General features: G+C 38.0%; 3 protein-coding genes across 3 annotated transcripts; 2 read left to right on the forward strand and 1 right to left on the reverse strand.

Annotated features, from left to right (window-relative positions):
• Positions 1-155: 155 nt before the first annotated feature.
• LOC123782651 (olfactory receptor 51V1-like) lies at positions 156-1,106 on the forward strand. The gene has a single exon (XM_045782901.2). The coding sequence runs from the start codon at positions 156-158 to the stop codon at positions 1,104-1,106; it is 951 nt and encodes a 316-aa protein (XP_045638857.2).
• Positions 1,107-13,591: 12,485 nt separating this feature from the next.
• Positions 13,592-14,428, forward strand: LOC123782648 (olfactory receptor 52D1-like). Its single transcript, XM_045782900.2, has one exon. It carries the CDS (start codon positions 13,592-13,594, stop codon positions 14,426-14,428), a length of 837 nt encoding a protein of 278 aa, XP_045638856.2.
• A 4,224-nt stretch (positions 14,429-18,652) lies between these two features.
• Positions 18,653-19,612, reverse strand: LOC123782584 (olfactory receptor 51L1-like). The gene has a single exon (XM_045782835.2). The coding sequence runs from the start codon at positions 19,610-19,612 to the stop codon at positions 18,653-18,655; it is 960 nt and encodes a 319-aa protein (XP_045638791.2).
• Positions 19,613-20,184: the final 572 nt, after the last annotated feature.

Raw genomic sequence — 20,184 nt, forward strand, 5'->3', positions numbered from 1 at the left:
TTCTCCTGCAGACTGGAGCTGCGCTGGGATTCCACCACGTGCTTTGCCCGTGCTACAATGTGAGGGGCTGTGCATTCTCCACTGCGCTCACACACAGTGGACGGCTGGACAGAACTGGTCAGTAATATCGACCTTCTCTGGAAAATTATCTTCACATGATCATGTCTGCTGCTTCTGCTTCCATTCTCAATACCTCGATATTCATTCTCATGGGGTTCCCTGGCCTAGACCAGTACTATCCCTGGCTTTCAATTCCCTTCTCCTCCATCTATGCCATGGTCTTCCTGGGAAACTGCCTGGTGCTGCATGTGATCCGGACGGAGCCGAGCCTGCACCAGCCCATGTTCTACTTCCTGGCCATGCTGGCCCTCACTGACCTGTGCATGGGGCTGTCCACAGTGCACACGGTGCTGGGGATCCTGTGGGGGCTCAGCCAGGAGATTGGTCTGGATGCCTGTATTTCACAGACTTACTTTGTCCATAGTCTCTCTGGCACGGAGTCTGGAGTCCTTCTGGCCATGGCCTTTGATCGCTTCACTGCAATCTGTAATCCTCTGCGCTACACATCCATCCTGACCAACAGTAGGATCAGTCATGTCATGGGGGCCATTTTGATGAGAAGTGCATTGTCCATTCTCCCCGTCATCATTCGCCTGAAGTTCTTCCATTACTGCCGCCCCCACATCCTCTCCCACTCTTTCTGTCTGCACCAGGACCTACTGCGACTGGCCTGCTCTGACATCCGCTTCAACAGCTTCTACGCCCTGGCTCTGGTCATTTGTACCTTGTTGTTGGATGCTGTGCTCATTCTCATCTCCTACGTTTTCATCTTGCATACAGTGCTGGCAATTGCATCCCGGGAGGAGAGGCTCAAGTCCTTGCAGACCTGCGTGTCCCACATCTGTGCCGTCCTGGTCTTCTACATCCCCATCATTGGCCTCACCATGGTGCACCGCTTTGGGAAGCATCTCTCACCCTCCGTTCATGTCCTTATGGGCAATATCTATATTCTCTTCCCACCCCTGATGAATCCAATCATCTACAGCGTAAAGACCCAGCAGATCAGAAGCAGGATGAAGAAGTGGTTTTCCCTGAAAGTGAAGTAGAAGCCTTGGATTTTCTCATTGGAATGTTTTAAGGTCAAAAGAGCAATGCTACTTCCCTTATGTGCAAGAATGTACAATTTGAATCATTATTTCTATAACTTTATCATCTTTTATGATGACTTGAGTATTAAAGAACTTAAGAGGCTTTCTAATTCAAGAGACAAAATAAAAGTAAGTTTTGCTAATACACATTCCAGGAGAGGTTTCTCCAGTGGGTTGTAGAATAATTATGGCATCATAGACACAACAATAAGTGTCTCTGACTTTTGTTGACATGTTCTTCAAGCATGATTACCATACGAAAATTGTCACCCTCAGTTCATCAATATTTTCATTCCATTTAGACACACTTCCACCTAAAATTTTGGAAACCTGTCTATTGCTTAGATTATCCAATTAATTGGTCATTATATCAAAATATATGATAGAATGAAATTGGAGTTTTTCATTCCTACAGGTGAGGCGAAAACATCTGAAACTATGAAACCTTCTCCCACCTGTATTTCTTTTTCCCCATTAGTGACTAATGCAAGTCTACTAAAGAATTTTAGAATAAAAAGATATATAATCCCTGTATTCCAAAGATTCATTTCTTAGAGTCTCTCCATGCAATGAAGGTATGACCTTACTGCACGTAAATTTTTCATTTTACATTGTTTTGAACCATTCTATCATTAGGATTTCTTCATGGCAGTTTAGATTCTTTATAAAGTCTGTAAGAAGATAGTTTAGTTTAAAAAGTACCACAAAAGCACAATTGAGGAATGATGGTGTCTCACTTAGAGCAATGATTGTAAGAACCAAAATAAGATAAGGGCTATGATAATATTTAGGATCTATGAGCACACTGAATAACTTTTTATGGCTTGGTGACCAGAGTGGTTTCAGAGTTGATGCCCAAGTTTTTGGTTGATAAAATTGAGTTGATGATATGTTGTTCGATGAGCTAGTGACAAAGAAGGAGTGTTATTTACGTGGTAAGATAATGAAGCTATGGTGAACACATGGAGTTTGAGATGTTTCTGGAACATTGGTAAATACCCATTGATACTATGGAGTTGAGTAAGTATTCCCAGTGATTCAGACACAGTGCTCGGCACTCCTAAGATACAAGAAAACAGTAGAGAGCAAAGGAGTTCTTTGCCTTCAGTAAGACAGGGGACACAGACAAAAATTATTAAGCATACATCTGTATTAACTATTCTGATAAATGTCATGCAGAAATGAAGAGTGCACTGACAGCCTGCCAGGCACTATAATCTAGTATGGAGGGTTTGAGTGATGACTCCCCTGAGAAAGTGGTATGTATTTGAGGCTTAAAGACTGACGACAAATGACCTTAGGAATATAAGAGAAATAATTTTCAGGCAAAACAAAGAGAAAAACAAAACTGTGAATACACCATAATGTTTGAAATCCAGGTGAATAAATAACTATGAAATTCAGGTATAAATATTGAATAGTAGATAGGTACAAAGTTAGAAAAGATGAGATTTCAATTTAGTTTTAATCCTTAGGGCAATATGCAAGTACTAATTTATTGCAATTAGAATGTTGAAATGATGAAGCATTTATGCTAGGAACATCAGTCCTGCTACCAAATAGATGAGGAGAAGAGTTGACAGCAGAAGATTAGATAAGGCGTCTTAATAAAAGGATACAGTAGTGATTGAACACAGGTCCGCTCCAGGAGGTGCAAAAAGTGGGTGCATATGAGATATATTTAATAGATGGAATCATAAGCTTGGTGATTGATTGACTGTGAGGGATAAGAGAAATGGAGATGCCAATCCTGTTTAGGTTTTTGAAATGAAAGCTATAGAGGTCCTATAACTATGTCCCATTATAAGGAAGTTGTTGGTGAATGGGACTTGTTTTAGAAATATTCTTTTTTATTTATGTTGTCTGCCTAAGACACATTTTTTTTTATTGGGGTGGGCAAGGGGGAGAGAGAGAGAGAGAATCTTAAGCCCTCGACACAGGGCTTAATCTCATGACCCCAAGATCATGACCCGAGCCAGAATGACTTAACTGACTAAGCCACCCAGGCGTCCCTTCCCAAGATATCCAGCCTGGGGTTTGATATATGTATGAAGTAGCTGATAATGAATTTGCAAATCATGGTCATAAACATGGTGTTTGAGGTCGTGAGGGTGGATGACTTGACTAAGTAAAGAAAATAATATAAGTACGCTAAAAACCCTGAACATTAAAATAGGGTACAGTTGAATCCCCAGAAATAGCCTGTAAAGGAAGCAATAAAAGTGTTAAGGATGTATGCCAATGAGTCCAAATGGAAAAGTGTTTTACAGAGGGAAACACGTGTATCAAAATCATGTGACACCATCTTACATTGAGGACTGAAAAGTATTCATTAACTTTAGAAGAATAATGGAAAACTTACCATGAACAGTGTTTGTGAAGTGGTAGCAATGGAGAAACCTGTCAAAACTCACGAGTGAGGTGCTCAAGGTTAACATCAACCGTCAGAAAACATGACAATAATATATGTCTTTCATACGATGTGATGAATGTGACACCTTATATCTATAATCTCCCTCCAAAATAATCCATAACCCCATTCTCATCATGAGGACAGAATCAGACAAGTACCAATAGAAAGCCATTTCACGTTATCCCTAACCACTAATCTTCAAAACTATTAAAAGTCCGCAAAAGCAAGGAAAGTCTGACAAACAACCAAGAGACTAAGGAGACATGGCAGGTAAACACAAGGTATTGTTTATCCCATGAGAGAAAAAGTACATTATGTAAAAAGTAAAGAAATATGAATAATTTCAAGTGTTAGTTAATTTTAATACTGCCTAACTAATTGTAACAAATTTCCATGTGTGTGAGGGATATATGGAAATTATCTATATTCTCAATTTTTCTCTAAATCTAAACCTCTTTGAAAATCGTCTACTAAAATATTTAAAAGACCGATTTTAAAATTAAGTTATTAAAATGGAGGTTTACAAATAACTGGAGCCATGTTATTTTGGGGAAAACAATCAATATAAACACATACTCCTTTAGTCTAGATTTAAATAAGGTATAATCTAGGTAATGATTTACCTTCAATGATCCATACAGGCAGGGTTAGTTGAGGGGTAAAGTATTAGCGAGACTAGTGGTCATTTATGATCCAGATATTCACTTCTAGATGATAAAATCCTATATTAAATGAAATAACTGCACTCCAGATGTTACGTCACTCCAAGCAAGTCAGGGAGCCCTGAAGTCATGTTTCCTCTCAATAGTACAAACTCCGTATTTTCCACCTTTCTGATAACAGGCATCCTTGAACTGCAGGCTGTGCGTATTGAGATCACCATTCCCTTCTGCTCAATGGCAGGCAACACGCTCATCAAGATGGGATCCTACAGGCCAATGCTCCAATGTTCCTCTTCCTGCACATGCTGACTGCCCCGAATCTGGTTCTGTGTCTCTTTACCTTCCCCACAATGCTGAGGACCTTTTATTCTAGATGGATGCTTAAATGTTGATTTCCTTGCTTTCTTTTCTTTTTGTAAAGTTCAAACTTAAGTATTGCCTTCATACATGATCTTCTGTGTCCAGCAGTCTTCAGATTTCCCATGACACTGAGAATCTTTTGCACACAAGCATTTGGCACAGAAATTGCAGCTGAGTACTGACTCAGTAATGAAAAACTCGGAGCAGCGGTTTCTTTTCTGGAGAAGTATTTCCACTTCTCAAGAGATGTGTTCTCTCTAAGGAAGGAACATTGCCTTCAGTCACTGACTCTCTCCCAGGGAGAACCCAGAGGCTGCTCTTGTTTCCATGGAGACCCCAGCCCAGGCTGAATTATCAGTCAGGGAAGGAGATGTCTTCTAGTCATGTAGTCAGAGTCCCATACTCCGAACAGGATATGATCCTTTTTAAGAAGGAAACCACTTCTCCAGACACTTGAAGGTGTGAGGATATACAGTCAATATTTCCAGGGGTAACTATTGTCCGCCTAGAATGTTCCTTACACAGTATCAATGCCGCTTCCACAATGAAAATTTAACCAAATTTTTCCCTCGATGTACTTTGAAACTATGTGAACATTTTAATTTTATAGTAGACACAGTGTTACATTAGTTTCACTTGTACAACACAGGGATTGGACAAGTTTATACATTATGCTGTGCTCACCACAAGTGTAGCTCCCAACCGTCCCAAACAACGCTATCACAATATGGACTCTACTCATGCCGTGCCTTTTATTCCTGTGACTTATTCATTGCATAACGCCATTTTGCCCATCCCACTACCCCCTTCTCCTCTGGCAGGAGAAACATCAGTTTGTTTTCTATATTTATAGTCTGGGTCTGCTTTTTGTTTGTTTATTCATTTGGTGGTTGTTGTTGTTGTTTTAAGATTCCATATATGAGGGGCGCCTGGGTGGCTCAGTCAGTCGGGTGTCCGCCCTCACCTCAGGTCATGATCCCAGGGTCCTGGATGGAGTCCTGCATCAGGCTCCCTGCTGAGTGGGGAGCCTGCTTCTCCCCTTCTCTCTCTGCCTGCTGCTCTTCCTGCTTGTGTTTTTCTTCTCTCTCTCAAATAAATAAATCAATCTTTAAAAAAAAGATTCTATATATGAGTGAAATCATATAGTAATTGTCTTCCTCAGTCTGACTTATTTGACTTAGCAAAGTACCCTCTAGGTCTATCCAGGTTGTCTCAAATGGCACGATCGCCTCCTTTTTTAGGGTGAAGTAATATTCCATTGTATATACATACCATCCCTTCCTTATCCTATCTATCTATCTATCAATAGACACTTAGCTTACTTCTCTATCTTGGCTATTGTAAATAATCCTGCCATAAATATAGGGGGGCATATATCTTTAAAATAAGTGCTTTTGTTTTCTTTGGATAAATACTTGATAGTAGAATTATTGGTGTGTATGTTTGTTTTGTTTTGTTTTGAGGGAACTACATACTATTTCCCAGTGGCTGTACCAATTTACATTCCTACCAATAGTGTATGAGGCTTTCTTTTTCTTCACATCCTTGCCAACTCACTGTTTCTTGTCCTTTTGATTTCAGATATTCTAACAGGTGTAAAGGGATAGCTCATTGTGGTTTTAATTTGCATTTTCTTATTCTCAATTTTTTATTTAAATTCAATCAGCTAACATACAGTACATCATCACTTTCTGATGTAGTGTTCAATGGTTCATTAGTTGTGTAAAACACCCAGTGCATTTTCTTAATAATTAGTGATGTTGAACATCTTTTTATGGGTCTGTTGACCATTTGTATGTATTATTATGTATTATGTATTTTCATAATGTGTGTACTGATGTCCATTCTGATAACTCATTTATTTAAGAATGGATCACTTTGAAGAGTTCCACTTTTAGGCAATTGTCTTCTTAGACCTTTTTTTGCTCAAACAAGTTCATATCCAATCAATCACTGCCACATTTACTATCCATTCCTTATGTTTCCTCTCTCCTTTCTTGAGGGTCAATAGTCAACACGCTTCATCTGCAGGAACACCCGTATCCCCGCCTTCTGTTATCATTAGACACAGAGCAGAGGACAATTAAAATTAAACTCTTGCAGAGGGTTTCTTTTTCCAATTAAATATAATCAATGCTGTTGCTATGATTATCATCATTAACACTGTCACCATTATTATTAACTATATCAATTCCTATTTATATTTAAAATGAAAGTATTTTCAGCCCATCTCCACAGTATTTAAATATCTGAAGGATTACAGTCTTTCTTAGTTAATATAATACAGTCAGCTCAGCATCAACTTTACCCCGCATTACCATATGTTTTTCTGTGGCTTTTTTCCTTTTCTTTCTTTCTTTTTTTTTTTTTTTGTTTCTTCTGTTTCGCTCATGTGTGTGTGCCCATGTAGTCAGATAAACAACTGTCTCCTCAACCATAAACAGAGATGCAGTGAAAACAAAAAAAAAAAAAAAAAAAAAACAGGTAAATGTGTGAAAAAAAAAAACAAGCAAGAGATCTTGCTCATATATTCTATAATTAGTAAAATAGTGCAATTAAAAACTAGCCCATATAGTTCACTTGCTCTACCCACAGAATCAAATGTTAATTGCATAACATTTCTCCTAAGTGATGTGCATTAAAATCCTACGTAGGACAGAAAAATAATGCAGGGAATAGTACTAAAGAAAGATTCATTTATGCCTTATAAAGGGGCAGAGAAAAATAGCCACATAAAGTTTATAACCTTTGGAATTACTCATGGTTCTCATGAGAGGTAGACATGATTTTCATGGGAAACCTCAAAAGAATTCACACACACACACACACACACACACACACACACACACACAGAGTGAATTAACTGCCTGCTCCTAGACATAATTTTAGGAATATTTCTCTTATGCTTCTGATCCCAAAGTACTGACTTACTGTCAATGGTGGAAAACCAGGTACTTCTCTTGTTCCCAACTGAAATTCCAAGAAAGGAGAGGTTTTAAGAGGTCATTCACACCTGCAGATTTTATTTACTCTTCTTTTTTTTTCGTTGTTGTTGTTGCTTTATTTTTCATTATGTTCAGTTAGCCAACATATACTACATCATAAGTTGTTGTAGTTCAGGTCTGATTGCATAAAGAGACCAAGGCCGGTGGAACACTGCTTTCTTTTGAAGTCTTGGTTCACTGTGCTCTTTCTAAAAATGCAAATTTTCTCTGACTCCCCAGATTTACAAAATGAGCAATGAAGATGTTAGATGCAAGCAAGACGGTAGAGAATGCCATGCCCTCGTTATAGGAAGAATTCATGGGATCTTATTTATGAAATGTGTGACCTTCACCTAATTGTTTCTATAGCTGTTAACACAGACATGGGTGACCTATTTTTTTTTAATATAGCATAGAAACATGTGGCACTCTCCTGAGAAATATTCTTTTTTTAAAGATTTTATTTATTCATCAGAGAGAGAGAGAGAAAGAGCACAAAGGGGGGAGCGGCAGGAAGAGGGAGATGCAGGCTCCCCGCTGGGCAAGGAGCCCAACGTTGGACTTGATCCCAGGACCCCCGGGATCATGACCTGATCTGAAGGCAGATGCTTAACTGACTGAGCCACCCAGGCATCCCTGAGAAATATTCTTAATAAACAATATTTCTAAGAAGATCTTATGTACCAGGCTGGGTTATAAATTCTTAATACAAATCATTTCATTTACTTCTTACAAATTTTAGAATTGTTTGTTCCAGCTCTGTGAAAAATGTCAATGGTATTTTAATAGGGATTGCATTGAAAGTGTAAATTGCTCTGGGCAGCATAGACATTTTAACGATGTTTATTCTTCCAATTCATGAGCATGGAATGTTTTTCCATCTTTGCGTCTTCCTCAATTTGTTTCATAAGTGTTCTCCAATTTCTAGAGTATAGAGCCTTTGCCTTTTGCTTAGGTTTATTCCTAGGTATCTTATGGTTTTTGGTGCTATTATAAATGGAATCGATTCCTTAATTTTTCTTTCTTTAGTTACACTGTGAGTGTATAGAAATGCCACTGCTTTCTGTGCACTGATTTCGTATCCTGCCACATTACTGAATTGCTGTATGATTTCTAGCAATTTTGGGGTGGAGTCTTAGGTTTTCCACATAACGTATCATGTCATCTGCAAAGAGAGAGGGTTTGGCTTCTTCTTTGCCAATTTGAATACATTTTATTTCTTTTTGTTGTTTGATTACTGGGGCTAGGACTTCTAGTACTATGTTGAACAACAGTGGTGAGAGTGGACATCCCTGCCATATTCCTGACCTTAAGGGAAAAGCTAGTTTTTCCCCATTGAGAATAATATTCACTGTGAACTTTTCATAGATGGCTTTTATGATATTGAGATATGTTCCCTCTACCCCTGTACTTTGAAGAGTTTTAACTGAAAAAGAAAACCAAAGCACTAGGAATTGCACTAGTGAGTATTTAATACAAATACAAAAATGCTAATTCAAAGAGATACACGCACCCTTATGTTTATCGCAGAATGATTTACAATAGATGAAATATGGAAGCCGCCCAAGTGTCCATCAATAGATGAATGCATAAAGAAGATGTGAGATTATATATATAAAATGTATATATACACATATATATGTATATCTATGGCTAAATGAGATGTCTCATTCAGCCATAAAAAAGAATGAAATCTTACCATTTGCTATGATACGGATGGAACTAGAGAGTACCATGCTAAGAGAAATAACTCAGAGAAACACAAACACCCCATGAGCTCACTCATGTGTGAAATTTAAGAAGAAAATAAATGAACAAAGGGGAAGAAAAAGAAAGAGAGAGACAAACCAAGAAGCAGACTCTTAATCATGGAGAACCAGCAGGGAAATGGGTGGGAGCAAGGGTGAAATAGTTTATGGGGAATAGAGAGTACACTTATGATGACGAAAAGAAAAGAGAAGAGAAGAGAAGAGAAGAGAAGAGAAGAGAAGAAGAGAAGAGAAGAGAAAAAAGAAAAGAAAAGAAAAAAGAAAGAAAAGAAAAGAAAAGAAGCTAATCTAAAAGGGTATCCTTATGGCACATTTCCAACTGTAGGACATTGTGGAAAAAAATAAAACTATGGAGACAGGGGCGCCTGGGTGGTGCAGTCCTTGAGCATCTGCCTTTGGCTCAGGGCGTGATCCTGGCATTCTGGGTTCTAGCCCGGCATCAGCCCCCCCCCCCCCCCCCCCCCGCTGGGAGCCTGCTTCTTCCTCTCCCACTCCCCCTGCTTGTCTTCCCTCTCTCGCTGGCTGTCTCTCTGTCAGGTAAATGAATAAAATCTTAAAAACAAAACAAAACAAAACAAAACTATGGAGACAGAGGAAGATCAGTGGTTGTCCGAGGGCTTCGAGGGAGGGAGGGATGAAGAGGTGGAACACAGGGGATTTGGAGGGCAGTGAAACTATTGTGTATGATACTGTAATGGCGCACACATGTCATTATGTACCTGTCAAACACCCATATGCTGTACAACCTAAAGGGAGAGGTCTGATGTAAACTATTGACTTTAATTAATAAAACTGTGTCAATGCTGGCTTATGAATTGTGACAAATGTGTCACAGGAATGTGAGGTGTCAATAATAGGGGAAACTGGGTGGGTGAGGGGAAGGGATCATATGTGGACTCTGTACTTCCTGATTAATTTTTTTGGAAACTTCAAACTGCTCTAATGTTCCTTTATAAAGCTTTATTTGAGAAATGGGAGTTCTTCAAATACACTGTCATGCCTTTTCCTTTGAAAAACCTCAAAATACCTCAAAGTACACGTTATCGTGCATGGACATGTATTAAAATAGCCTCAATAGTTGGGCTTTGTCATAAAAGACACTCATGTTCCAGTAGAGTCTCAGGAAACCTTATTTTTTTTAGTTTTCTTTAAGGGCTACATGCTGACATACTGAACTGGCAACGAAGTGCAGAGATGTTGCCCAGAGACTTGGTTTGAGATGGAAAATTATCAAATGCAGTTCAAAATTGGAAAATATAATTTCACAAGTATGAAAAATAGGTTTAGTCAGCTAATCTATATACTGACTCTGGGTCTCAGGTGCAAAAGCAATCATTCAGAATGTGAAATACCCAAGAGACTTCTTGGCCCAAAGGTTATTCCTTCAGCTGCTGTTGTAAATATCTATCTACAATACAGGTATATGTATATATATATATGTATGTATATATATTCACACACACACACATTCTCTGAATCCCTATAAGCTAGAGATGACATTTTTACCTAACACCTAAGAATATCACTGTGGGAGGAAATTAAAGATCTACCTTTTTATGTTCCCAATGGTTTAGAAAAACCATGCATCTAAAAGGTAAGTTAGAATAGTTTCATGGTTAAAACTCTGGGTGCTGCAATTAGGATCCCTGATTTCAAAACAGGCTTCACATACCCCTTAGTAATGTGATCTCAGGAAAGTCCTTGAGTACCTGGGTTGCCTTCTGTGTAATATTAAGATACGAACAATAGTTACTTCTTACAGTAGTTGTTACTGTTAAATTGGATAATCCATGTAAAGTGGTTAGCATAGGTTTGGAAAATGCTTAGCACATTGAAACCATTAATATGTATTTCCAATTATTATTTTTATCATTACTGCTATACTGCCCACCCCTGTGCTGATAAGCAATATGTCTTCTATCCAAATATGCTGATATTTTCAGTGTGGTTTTTACATGGCAAGGCCAGGCTCTGCTGAGAGACCACCAGATAAAAGAAGCAACCTTACCAGGCTAATAAAATTGTAGCATATTATACCTCCACATTTTTAACAAGATAACCATTCAAAAAAATCTCTCTTGGAGTTGCATTAACAACAATTTCATCTCTTCCATGTGTTTGCCCTTTGATGAGAAATTCTGTCTTTGCTTTCTTATCTCAATTTCATGAGAGAGAGAGAGAGGACAACGTGAGGGAGAATAGAATAAATATGTATTAATTCATATAATAATATACCCTACTTATTGTGAAGGGTTGGGATAATCTCAAAAAGTGTTCAATTAACAATTGAAGGGATAATAGGCATCTTGCAATACAGTCTAGGTTTCCATCGAAGTGATGGTGTGACAACCCCACATGAAAAGTGCACCCTTTGCAAATTCTAGATTTTGGTAGCTCTTGTTAGTTGAAATAGCATTTATTGTCCATCACTTTGAAACTTCTCAAGATTTGCAATCAAAAGTGTTCATAAACATATTTGGTGCCTTTGACAAAAATTATAAACTTTACTAACTGAATTAATGTTTTATTGACCTGGGGAAAGAATAATTTTATATTGGAGGCACTTTTTTAAAGAAAGCTATTTTTATTTTATAATTTTTGATGCATTAAAAGTAAGAACTACTGCTACTTTAAAAAGTTGCTAAAGTGTGATCTTATTCTTTGGTTGGTAAATATGAAATTTGAAATTACTCTGTAGATGGGTCTTTCAATGATAGCCATTGAATAAATCATGGGCCTTGATATCTTCAGTGACTGTCTTGTTCTGAAAGAGAACACTCTGTACTCTGGATTTTTATTATCTTCCTTGATTCCATTTCACGACCTTTGAGAGTTAGTGCTTGTTAGCATCTGAATGATATTACGACTTTGGCATAGCAGTTTAAGAACGATTTCTCAACATTTGCTGCAACATGGACGGAACTGGAGGAGATAATGCTAAGCGAAATAAGTCAAGCAGAGAAAGACAATTATCATATGGTTTCACTCATTTATGGAACATAAGAAGTAGGAAGATCAGTAGGAGAAGAAAGGGAAGAAGAAAGGGGGGGGTAAACAGAAGGGGGAATGAACCATGAGTGACTATGGACTCTGGGAAACAAACTGAGGACTTCGGGAGGGTGGGGGGTGGAGGAATGGGATAGGCTGGTGATGGGTATTAAGGAGGGCACGTATTGCATGGTGCACTGAGTGTTGTACGCAAGTAATGAATCATGGAACTTTACATAAAAAACTAGGGATGTACTGTATGGTGACTAACATAATATAATAAAAAATATTATTATTAAAAAAATTAAAAAAATAAATTTCATGTTAATTCAACCATTGTCTTTAAGAGTTCCAATGAGGGGCAGATGTGTAAAACTTTTTCTTTACTGTAGCAAAAGTAGGCCAAGGAAACATCTCTCATACCATCAGGATGGGAAACAAGAATTGGAGGCTTCATGCTGGCCCATTATGTATCAGTTTATCACCCAACCCATGTCCTCCCCTTAAGTTTGTTTGTCAAAGAATGAAATATTAACCCTCTCTAGACTCCTATGCAGCGTTACGGAGAAAAAAGGAAAGAGAAAGCTACTTTTATTGTATTTAATAAATTATTATGAAGTTAGGCAGTCAAAAACTATATACATAGCATAGTTAAAGGTTCAAATGACATGTACATAAATGATGTGGTTATAACAATTAGGTTTACAAAAATAAAGATTTCAACCCTTATTATTCGGATTCACATTCTTTTTTTTCAGAGAGAACAGGATACTCCATAAAAGGGAAGTGGTTTGCCTATGATCACTCAGGTTTTTTGGTTTTGTTTGTGTTTTTTATGGGGTTTTTTTGTGGTGTACTTGGTTGATTGTTGTTCTTTGGGTTTGGTTTGGTTTTGTTTTGTAAGCTCTAAGCCCAAACGTAGGGCTTGAACTCAAGACCTGGAGATCAAGAATCACATGCTCTACCAACTGAGCCAGCCAGGCGCCCTCATTCAGATACTTAATAACTTTTCTCAGATCATTTTATTCTCCTTCCACTTCATCATGCCAAAATTAATGGTTGGGTTGTCACTACGATGAAAACTACGTACTTGTTTTCTACTAGTATGTACTCTACCTTTTGTCTCTCTGTGTTTCATGTAAAAGACTCGGGGCACCTGTCCATAAGAACATCTAACTCTACATCCACCCACCACACTGCCTTTCTGCTGACTGGAGTCCCAGGGTTAGAAGACTTCCAAATCTGGATCTCCATCCCCTTCAGTTTCATGTACCTCTTGGCTGTGATAGGCAATGGCCTGGTTATGGCAGTGGTGGCCTGGGACAGGAACCTCCATGAACCCATGTATCTCTTCCTGGCCATGCTGGCACTCAATGACGTTCTCCTTTCTACTGTCATAGTGCCCAGAATGCTTCTTATCTTCTGGCAGGGACCTTTCCTATCAACGTTTCCTGCATGTCTCACACAGATGTTTTTTGTTCATGCTCTGTTCCTCTCTGAGTCTGCTGTTCTCTTGGCCATGGCTTTTGATCGGTACGTGGCTATCTGTGTACCACTCCGTTATGCAACCCTACTTATGGGCTCTTTCATCAGCAAGGTAGGCCTGGCCCTGGTGGCTCGGAGTGTGGCTGTGGTCACCCCTGGCGTCCTCCTCATTCTCCGGCTGCATTTCTGTCGGAGCAACATCATCCACCATACCTACTGCGAGAACATGGGCATTGCCAAGTTGGCCTGTAATAGCTATGCCCTTAATAGCATTTATGGGCTCACTGCTGCTCTTCTCACCACAGGGCTGGACTTTGTCCTCATCACCCTGTCGTACTGGCTAATACTGAGAACAGTCTTTCAACTACCTTCCAAGGAAGCCCGGACAAAGGCGTTTGGAACATGTGGAGCTCATATATGTGTCATCTTGATATTTTATACCCTGGCCTTCTTTTCGTTCTTCACCCATCGCTTTGGAAATCATGTGCCCAGCCATGTCCTTATCCTCCTGGCAAACCTCTACTTACTGGTGCCACCTACCATGAACCCCATTGTTTATGGGGTAAAGACAAAGGAGATAAGGATGCGTGTCCTAGGGCTCTGTAGCCAAGCAAAATGACCCAAGGGTTATGAAGCAACAAGGAATAGGTGAGACCAGGATAGAGGATCAGGCTTAAATGTCAGGTGTGAATCAGCCCAGACAGATCTATCCCCGAACACCTAACCTCTGGATAGAACTTAATATTCACATTTCCAACTGCTGCCTTCCCAGCACAGGGTAAACAGGAAGCTAACAGGTAACTGCTCCAGTATCATCAGGGAATATCTCAACATAGTAAGGTGATAATCGGTGGAATGCCACTGTAACAGCACAGGGGACTGAAATATCCCTTTTGCACTTCACAATACTTCTCTTATGTCAATTTGCTGTGGACTATCTTATTTCGGATACCAGTTTCATCATTGCATTCACAGAATGCAGAATATACAGATAATTTAATAAGTGTTTGTTAAAGAGATAAATGCATTAACGTGAAATGCTAAATGTTAATAATTTTATGTAACAAACACCCTAATATGTCCTTATGTATTAAATAGGATGTATACATTAAATACTTCTTTTCTTTCCTCTAAAATACCTTTCCCTTAGCTTGCAGATAACGTCTGTTTCTTATCTCCTTTAATACCTTGTTGTAACAAAGATTCTTTTGGTTACACACAATAGAAAGTTACTTTGGTTAGGTTAAGTAAACAAAAAAGCAGGATCTGAGGAACGGCATGACCTCGAAGGAATGTGAGTATCTATGACTCAGGAAGGACAAAAGTCAGGCTAATTGCCCCATCTTGGGTCAGGTTGCTAAAACCGCATGAATCTGTTACATCCCTTAAAATTCTGATTAATGGGGATGAAATTGCCAATTCTCAAAAAAGATAAACATGACAAACCACCAGGATTATGTTCACTGGATTCATTTAACTCTTAAATAACTAAGTACATGTAATTTTCCTGGTGTAGCTTTTCACACATCAAACCTTCTTGCTAATTGCATTCTATAGTTCCTGGGACAAACTTTATCGTCTACAAATCTATCTGTAATCCCTTTTCTCCTCTAAGAAATATTCACAGGTTGATTAATAAAAGAGCTAAAATTTTTCCTGGCGTCAGACAATAAAAACGAGCATCATGAACATAATATAAACATACACATGGTCTAGTGGTTGAATTTATTTTTAATAGAGTGCCTTCAAAATATTTATATTGTTATCATTCTCTTTATTAATGCAGGTGGCTATAAATGTAATAGATCATTTCCACGCTTTCCATTTTTAAGGGAATTATGTTTTTATTATTTAAGATAAAATATTATCTTTAGATTGAATAACTAAATGACTAAGTGGGATAATGAAGTATTTTGTGGCAATGCTTTATATAGAAGACAATGCCAGACACTTTAATGACCAAGGGATAGCGATCTCTGCTATTATTTTTTTCTTACCATTGTGTTTTGCCACAAGGAGCCTTCTGCAGCATCAAGAGGATGACATTTGACATTATGAAAACAATTGCATTGCATTTTTGCCCAGTGGCTGGGGATTAGAATACAAAAATGAATTATGATTTGGGTTTCTGGGTAACTTACACATTCTGCAAGAAAGCAGAGAATGTTTTCAAAAGACAGATAAATACTCATGACTCTGCCGAACAAGGTAGTATGAGTAAGAGTGCCTCCTGATTCATAAATCCATATACAAATGAGAAAGATGCTTCAGTCATATTATTGTGGTTCTAGGCAGGAATAAGAAGCCTTCCTCTTTTTGGAGCACCAACCGCTTGCCAGAAGACTAAACCCCTGCCTTCATTAAGGTTCCAGAACCAGAGGTTTCTGTTCTCAACTCATAATACCACCTTGTCATTCATTCATTCATTCATTCATTCATTCATTCATTCAGATATTCAATCACTCATCTCACCATTTTATGGGAAGAATTATCTTAATTTTAAAAATATGTACCTTCTAAATGTTTTTGGTAAAATATATTTTATGATTATAATGTAATTATAGTAATACATTTAAGAAGGTAGTATAACAAATAATAATTTATATGTCCAAATATTTGGTTACGTATATAGATATTCCTTTAAAATAGTTTCATTCATATGCAAAATACAAAATCGAAGATGCAATAGCTTAAACATATTTCTGTTAACAACAACAACAACAACAACAAACCTAATACAAATTTGTTTTTTTGGAGCACAGATGTTAGGAAAGGTATGTTCAACATTCACAGGTTAAAAATATATTTTGTAGGGTGCCTGGGTGGCTCAGTCAGTTAAGTGTCTGCCTTCAGCTCAAGTCATAATCCCAAGGTTCTGGGATGGAGCCCCGCATCAGGCTCTCTGATCAGTGGGGAATCTGCTTCTTCCTCTCCCTCTGCCACTCCCCCTGCTTGTGCTTGCTCTCTCTCACTGTCAAATAAATAAATAAAATATTTAATATATATATATATATTGTATTTGAAGTTCTTATCAATAGTTAAATGTTACTTATACAATGTGTAGCTGGTGGAAATGATCATTCTCAAAATTTTCACTTTTCGTATCAATTTTATTTAATTATTTATTATACCAAATATTATCTAATTTTGATGTTTATAGAACTTTCTTATTTTTAGTTGATGTCCCTTACTCGAGGTGAACGTACTAAAAGGAGAGGGGTAATTAGAATTAGAATCAAGAAATAGGATAAAAGGATGGAAACAACATAGCTGAGTTAAAACCAGATAGCAGAAATAAGCTGTAGTTATGCTCCATGTGCCTGAAATTTGAAATACTAATTTGAAGTTTGTAAACTCTCTTTTATTATATTACATGTGGGTTCACAACATATCAGATCTTTTCCTTCAAGACTTTTTAAAAATATCCAAACTAGTCATTCTTTTTCAATAATTGATTCATTCTTTTATCACTTATATATTCAATAATAATTTAGTGTCACTTTTATGCCAAGCATAATATTCATGCCTACAAGCAGCAAACTCTTTGAAGCACAGTTGCTATACTAGGGAGAACAAGATACGTAAAATATATTACTTATTATTACATAAATATTGGGAACCATAACACATTTTTAAAGTTTTATTTGTTCCCTTTCTTTTTTTGTTTTTGCACAATTATAGCCATACAAACTAAGAAAATTCAGTTGCATTTGCAAGCATTTTTATACAACCTTATGCACAGCCAGGTGCTAGGTAATTTCAGAATTACAAGGAAAGAGAGTTTTGTGTATTGAAAAGAGTGCTAGATAAAATTGTGAGACCTTAATCTGTAGCTGTTTCTGGCTACCACAAATTTATAAGTAGCTACACCCCAATGAATTATATTGCTACATGAGTGAAATTCCTCATAGCCAGGTATATCAAAGATAACATTTTTTACATTTAAATAAATAGTATACCCTAAATTATTATTAAGATGCATTTAACCCAATGGATTATAATCACAGACTTCATATCACAATATCTGGAGTATTTCAGAAATTACAGGGTCTCAATTTTTATAAAACTAGAATTCTTTCTAAAAATTAAGCAAGAGAAAAAATATGCATATTTTCCTTTTCTATTTGAGGAAACTAAATATCCTTACTAGGGCAGAACATGTGTATAAACTTTTAAAATATGATGCAGATAATCGTGAGGATTGCTAATTTCTGCTTTGAGCTCTAAAATGCTTTTATGTGATGGGTATTAAGGAGGGCACATATTTCATGGTGCACTGGGTATTATACGCAAATAAAGAATCATGGAACATTACATCAAAAACTAAGGATATACTGTATGGTGACTAACATAACAAAATAAAAATTATTAAAAAATGCTTTTATGTGAAGATAAGATTTTTCCCATTATTAAAAAAGAAGGAAAAAGTAGATATACAGAGACATTGATATAACAAGCAAGGGAATATTAAATTCCCTGGCAAATACAAAGTATCAGGAAGCAAAGATACATGGGTTTAACATATTTAATGAAAAATTAACAGATAAATGACCTTGGAAAGGGTTGGAATTAGACATGGAAGGGAATAGATGGAAATGGTTTCTACCACACTCCACTCCAACATATTCATATTTAAAAGGAATTTATGGAGTACACATTAAGTCAAGCCATATAGTCCCAATGGACAACAACTCTTCTATAGGCACATCTCAAGATGCTCTGTTGGTTCTATTTCTGTTCTTTACTCTTTTGGTGGTAGCTATGATGGCAACATACCTAGAGTACACAAATTAGTATGTGCTTAAGTCATTTAGTTGATGCCATCGTTGCCTTGAGGACATGCCTACATCATAGTAGAACTGATTTTTGTGGGGAAAAGCAGGTGGAGGACTCCTTCGCGGATCTGCTTGGTCTTCACACTGTAGATGATGGGATTGAGCACAGGTGGAACCAACAAGTAGACGTGAGCCATGAAGACATGGATGAGTGGGGAGGAGTGTTTGGCAAAACGATGGACAATAGAAAGCCCTATCATAGGCACGTAAAGGATGAGTACAGCACAGATGTGGGATGCACACGTGTTGAGAGCCTTAAGCCTCCCCTCACATGATGCAATTCTTAATATTGAGTGAAGGATGCACATATAAGACACAAAAATACCCAGAGAGTCCATGCCCCACAGCACAATGACCAGAATCAACCCATATATAACATTAAACATGGTGTCAGCACAGGCAAGGCGAATCATGTCCTGGTGCAGACAATAGGAATGAGAAAGGATGTGGGAGTGGCAGAAAGGAAAGAAGGCCAGCCGGACCAGAATCGGAGTCATGGCAAAGGCACTCCTAAGCAGGGCTGCAATTCCAATTTTAGTGATAAGTCTTGGGGTGAGAATGGTAGCATATCGTAGAGGGTGGCAGATAGCCACATAGCGGTCAAAGGCCATGGCCAAGAGCACAGTTGATTCTGTGAAGGAGAAAGTGTGAATAAAAAACATTTGGACCACACAAATATTGAACTGGATTTCCCTGGAAATGGACCACAGCACCCTGAAGAGTGATATCATTGTGGGCATGGACATGCCCATGTCAGAGAGGGAGAGCATGGCCAGGAAGTAGTACATGGGCTCGTGGAGCCTGGGGTCTGTCCGGACAATATGCAGGATGGTGCAGTTACCCATTATTCCAACAAGGTAGAGGACACAGAATGGAATGGATATCCAGTGGTGAAATTCCTCATAGCCAGGGATACCTGTGAGATAGAACGTGGAGGACAGGGTACTACTGGAGTTTAAGGTTGCCATGGAGCTCACTGTTAAACCACAATCCAATTTCAGGATCCCACTCCAGTGGGGAGGGCAATGATGAGATCAGTATCTGAGTCTGGAAAACAAAACAAAACAAAACAAATGAACCTTCAGTGCTAAACACTCTTCTATTCATCTCCACATTTTTGCTCTGTCTTTCTTCACTGCATTGCTGAGCATGGTGAGTTAAGTAGAATATCTACTTTACAACCATAAGGACCTTTCCTCCTGCCTCTCAGATGCAGACCCATTGAAATCCTCTCTAAGTATGGACAATCTTCTTCTAAAGACACTATAAGAAACAGCACACACACAAATGGTTCTAGTTTACATCTTTCATTCTATAATTTTCTTCCAAAATTTCCTTGGCAAGGGCTACTGATCTTAACATTAGCCTGTTTTGTTTGTTTGTTTGTTTGCTGGTTTGTTTGTTTTATGACTCCTATAGTGATTTACACACAATGCCTTGCTCTGCCTAAGCCACATAGATTTTCAATAGTATTAGAACACCACTCAAGGAGGTATCCTTACAGGATTCAGGCAAGTATGGGTCAGCAGTACTTATAAAC

Source organism: Ursus americanus, chromosome 16 (genome assembly GCF_024610735.1).
Source record: "Ursus americanus isolate L20-20 chromosome 16, mUrsAme1.1.p, whole genome shotgun sequence".
NCBI lineage: Eukaryota > Metazoa > Chordata > Mammalia > Carnivora > Ursidae > Ursus > Ursus americanus.